At 51.1% G+C, this 1,087-nt stretch overlaps 1 protein-coding gene across 1 annotated transcript; it reads right to left on the bottom strand.

Annotated features, from left to right (window-relative positions):
- Positions 1–128: 128 nt before the first annotated feature.
- Pmar_PMAR001759 (hypothetical protein) lies at positions 129–875 on the bottom strand (the record flags this gene model as incomplete). The annotated part of the gene is made up of 1 exon (XM_002782021.1): positions 129–875. A coding segment is annotated over one exon (747 nt), but the record flags the coding sequence as incomplete, so codon positions are not given.
- Positions 876–1,087: the final 212 nt, after the last annotated feature.

Below are 1,087 nucleotides of genomic sequence, written 5' to 3'. Positions count from 1 at the left end.
TTCTTCCGTGCTGGGCACACAAGGTCAAACTCAGGGGTCCTCTTGACATAGCGGAAGCCGTAAGAGAAACAATCGATATCTCGCATAGTTGGCTGAATGACGATTCGAGGGGGGCAAGAATCCACTACTCCATCGTCAGCAGCTGAGGCCGGGATACTAGTCTGAGCAATCGAGCTCTCGTCCTCGTCGACTTTGACAAGGTCGGTCTCCGTCTCATTGTGAGTTGACTCAGCGTCCAGAGATGCTTGATGATTCTCAACATGCTCTCTGATGATCTCAACGGCATGGTGGCGACCAGATTGCCACGCTCCATCGACCGTTCCAAAAGCATTGATACTCGTGTACTCACCAGCAAGTCTGAGAGCTCCCTTGAATGTTCCCAAAGGCCTATCCAGACTATGCTGATCTTCTGAAAAACCGGGTAGTATCTTGCAGAAGGCAGTTTGAATGAGATTGTCGGTGATCAAATGCTTGGCCAGAGGCTCCGGGACAGTAGTGCAGCCTTTGAATAGACTTGTCAGTGCCACTTTAACGAATGCATGCCAGCCTTGGGGACTTCGAGACGTTGCCGAGGAGATACATGCGACCAATACTGCCTTGAACTGATATGCTCGCGGATAATACTTCGTAATATTGACGAACCGTAAGCAACTCATACTCGCAATCTTGAGGACTTCAAGGTCGTCCCAGCCTTGACACTCTGGTGACTTCCACTCCTCAGGAAACGGAGTCGGCTCTCCTTGGTCCCATGGTGCGATCTTGAAGGTGTAGATAAGACGTTCGTCGAAGCCGGCCCAGAGTTTCGACAACGATGCCCTCAGACGAGTGAGCTCCTCCTCGGGAATTCCCGATATTTGAAGGGCAGTAGCACCCATTGGTGAGGGAAGGACAGACACTGGATCAGCCCTTTGAACGATCGGTAGAGGTAAACAAATGATGACATTCTTACACAGAACAAACCTCACGTTGGAACCAAGACCGGGTAGGGTAAACCACACAACAGAGGTCCAATCATTGACACCGTGAGGGCCATCGATCTTCCTTACTCGAGCGCCGCAGATGACCTCGAGTCGAGACTGGTGGGTTT

The sequence above is a fragment of the Perkinsus marinus genome (genome assembly GCF_000006405.1).
Source record: "Perkinsus marinus ATCC 50983 genomic scaffold scf_1104296940616, whole genome shotgun sequence".
Classification (NCBI taxonomy): domain Eukaryota; phylum Perkinsozoa; order Perkinsida; family Perkinsidae; genus Perkinsus; species Perkinsus marinus.
Note: the sequence above shows the minus strand (reverse complement) of the source record. Positions and strands in the feature narration are given on the sequence as shown.